Source organism: Pyrus communis, chromosome 4 (genome assembly GCF_963583255.1).
Source record: "Pyrus communis chromosome 4, drPyrComm1.1, whole genome shotgun sequence".
Classification (NCBI taxonomy): domain Eukaryota; kingdom Viridiplantae; phylum Streptophyta; class Magnoliopsida; order Rosales; family Rosaceae; genus Pyrus; species Pyrus communis.
In genome coordinates, this window is record NC_084806.1 from 20,571,863 (window position 1) to 20,575,589 (window position 3,727).

General features: G+C 44.9%; 1 protein-coding gene across 1 annotated transcript; it reads right to left on the reverse strand.

Moving 5' to 3' along the window:
- Positions 1-1,852: 1,852 nt before the first annotated feature.
- LOC137732836 (uncharacterized) lies at positions 1,853-3,430 on the reverse strand. Its single transcript, XM_068472095.1, has one exon. It carries the CDS (start codon positions 3,428-3,430, stop codon positions 1,853-1,855), a length of 1,578 nt encoding a protein of 525 aa, XP_068328196.1.
- Positions 3,431-3,727: the final 297 nt, after the last annotated feature.

A 3,727-nucleotide genomic window follows, 5' to 3' on the forward strand; every position in this document is an offset into this window, starting at 1 on the left:
ACAAAAAGCAAGTTCACATCAAAATGGGATGGACCCTACGTAATACAAGAGATCTACACTAATGGCGCCTACTTAATCATGGCAGAAGACGGGTTGGAGATCGGCCCCATCAACGGCAGATTTTTGAAGCGCTACTACCCCTAAAGCAAACGCACCACGCTCCTGGCCCACAAGAGCATAAACTGTGTACGGCAAAATCATCATAAAAACCATCACTCATTTGAACTACGTCATGACTTGATCCCTCCTCAACCAAGGGTACGTAGGTAACTTGAAACTTCAAAACTTCAAGTACAGTCACATCTCAAAAAAAAAAAAAAAAAAAAAACGCTTTGAAGAATAAAGAGCAAATTCAAGAATGCAAACATTTTATTTCTTTGAAGGAAAAAGTCTGATTACAAAAGAAAAAGGGCAGAAGACACTACTCGAAAACTATGTCCCTAAAACTAAGGAGGCGGTCTTCAAGCAAGCCTTCCAAAGCCTTCAAAGTCTCTACCTCAGTGAGAGACAGGATGGGCAATTCCATAGCCATGTCTTTCTCTTGTTCTAGGCGTGAAATCTCCTTTTGGCATTGAGAAAGTGTAGCTCCCTGCTCCCCGAGAACACTTTCAAGTTTTGATGCCTCGATGCCAAGCTGTTCTTGTTCTCGCATCAGCGTATCTAGACGTACCCGGACGGAAGCTAAAGAAGTCTCTGTAGATTGATAATCTCCCGAAGCAGCTTGCTGAGAAGACCGGGCTTGGGTTAGTGACAAGTCTATTGCAGCAAGTTGGTGAGCTCTAACATCTGGACTCAACTTCTTCGAGGAAATAACACGCAAGGAAGAATACTCAGTTGAGGCGGCCATAATTTCGGCAATCTTGATCTTCAAGGATGAAGAATCAATGTTAAGATTGTCAATTGCAGAAATAAGTTTCGACAAGTTTTCTTTAAGCAACGCAAGGTCCTCCGACGGGCATTTCAAAATCCTCCCCTCAATATGGCTCTTGATATCCATTGCCGCACGAAGATTGATGCGATGAATAAGCTGCTCAGTACCACTAAGGTTTGGCCCTCTCAGAGAGATCTCAGAGCTAGCTGGCAAAGGTGTAGAATGCATGACGGGATTTTGCATGCCTCCACCTACACACGGCAAACTTGGGAAACTTGACGAACTTGGGATAAGCTCTGTACCAGGTGGATCCCCAATCTCCTCGCCTGTGGGTAGGTCGCCTCCAAATAGCATCTCCGTATAAGAATAAATACCTGTGGTCGCCAAGTCAAAAGAACAAGAAGGCCCAACCTAAAGAAAACAAAGAAAGCTGTTAGAAACAAAAGCTAGAACAATGAAAGCAGAAGAAGTCATAAGAGAGAAGAAGATGCATACGTCTTTCTCAAACGACACACTACCATCGAGTTGAGGGAGCCTAAACACTTCTTTCTTCTTATGACGAAAATTGACATCGCTATCAGCCTGAGCGCCTTCAAGACGTCGCTTGTTTAAAACTTGTTGACCCTGCCGTAAAACAAGTCCATCTTCGTGCGAATCAACTTCATCACCAGCCTCTTCAGATACATCTAGATGTTGAGAAGACAAGCGTGGGCATTGAGGGACTAAAACCACTGGTCTATCTTGCAAAGTAGCAGCACTCGCGCAATCAAAAGATATCAGTTGTGTAGGAACCACAGAACACCCCTCCCTCAATACATTAAGGTGTGAATGAGAAGAATTGGTACCACTTGCCATCCCCGAATTCTCATAATATACCTTTGACCACCAACTTATGTAAGCACGGGTTACTGGACTACTCTTGAACTCGTCTTTTGCCGGCAGGGTGATAGAAGCATTTGTACATGCACGGGTACAAGACTCTCAATGCATATACACGGCTTGCAAGGAGTCTAATTGGTTTTTTTCCTTCAGCTTGCCTGGCACATGTTGGACAAAACCAAATTGCCTGCTGAAACGGTGGGGACTATACGGCTGAACAATGCATCGATCTTCTTGCCGCAAAGAAACATACCCTGAGCGAAGACTTATAAGGTAAGATAAGTCTGAGAAGCGAAGATGCGAATCGTCCATGATGCCTCGCCACACCGAGCCAACCCTCGCCAGATAGTCCATCTTCAAGCCTTCACAGCTTTTAAACAGTGCTTGCGCCTGGGAATCATCGAGGCTCTTCGAAGAAAGCACGCCAGAATACTTCGTCATCAAAGGCCCTGACTTGTTTAGAGTTGAAGAAAAAAAATGAGTACCGAAGTACTCACCCAACCAACCATACACATAATGGTAGGGAAGAACCGCGGCACGATCTTCAGTGTTTGCTGAGTTCGAAACAACACTCAAGCCATTATAAATATTGGCCAAAACCGGGATAGCAAGACTGAAAGATTCACCTGCAGCCATCTTGCTAGCAACTTTGAAAACCCCAGGACGAATAAAGTTGACGTCGCCGACTGGAAAAACAAACTTACAAAGCCAACAAGCTAAGAAAGCAGCTAGGTAAGATTCTTCCACATGCTCTGATGTTATGCCAAGGTCCTCAAACGCTCTCAACTCGGCAGGGGAACGGCGCTTAGCTGAACCAATGGCACCAGATGGATATGAGTCTCCCTTTGGCTTAGTGGTTTTGTTGCAATTTCTTCTCTTCGAGGACTTCTTGTACCTTGTGTCCTCCCAATACCAGAAGCGGATCCATGAAGAAATCTTCACGCCTGATTTACTTCGAGCATCTTGGGAAAGCTTGTGATATGCCCAAAATAAACAGCGACAACTCGCAGGCAATCCTCGGTTATTGTAGAGAGAAAGTTCCTCCGCACTAGGAATGACCTCGTCATAAAACTTACCTTGGATTGGCAATCCCTCTATCTTGTGGAGATCCCAAAGTGAAATTGACATCTCTCCTTGAGCTGTATGAAGCGTGTTAGTCGCTGAACACCAATGCTCGAAGAACGCATGAAGGACAGAATGATGGAGACCATAACTAAACAAAGACGCGTACACGGCATGGTAAAGGCCCATGCTAGTAAGCACATGTTTAGATCGGCCCAAGACATCTTCAAGCCACTCCCAATAAGACTCATCAAAAACAGCTTCTCCGGTAGTCGACAAGGCATCATTCCAAGCCATAGCTCCGCTGCGGATGTGATCTCCGAGAAGCTTAAACGAAGCCGGATGACTGTCACGAGCATGGTGTGAAGGGTTCAAGATAAGAATCCCCTGTGTGCACGCCTCCCTCTCCGTATTTGATCGAACAAAGTTTGCCACCTTCCAAGATACTTCAGAAGACCACGACTTAATATGCATGGAGTTGTCTTTTGTAGGAAGAGCAAGCGCCTTAAGGCCAGTCAGTGGGGCGTAAATCTTCAGCGTTGTTCCCCTATCTTGCGAATCATTTTCCTTCGCAAGAATGGTAATGGTGTTGCTCTTAAAACATTTGAAAAATACCATGACCGCAAAAAAAAAAAAAAAAAAAAAAAAAAACAGCCACAAAACTTGAACAGCAGGACAACAGACAGTGCAATGGTGTGCAGCGATGACGGTGCAGCAAGCAGCAACAAGAGGCACAACAACGTCACCACCGAGGAAAATTATGATCAAAAGGCACTACACAGCATAAACTCGCTGCAGTCTTTTGCATAACCCCACACGGTAAAAGTGACACACTGCAACAAACTCCAAGCAGCGGCAAAAGGCGTTACACAGCAAAATTCCCTTTGCAATCTTTGCACAACACAACTCTTTCTA

Bases quoted from the DNA above. Each gene is read 5' to 3' on its own strand.
- LOC137732836 (XM_068472095.1), bottom strand. From the start codon at position 3,430: ATGGTATTTTTCAAATGTTTTAAGAGCAACACCATTACCATTCTTGCG.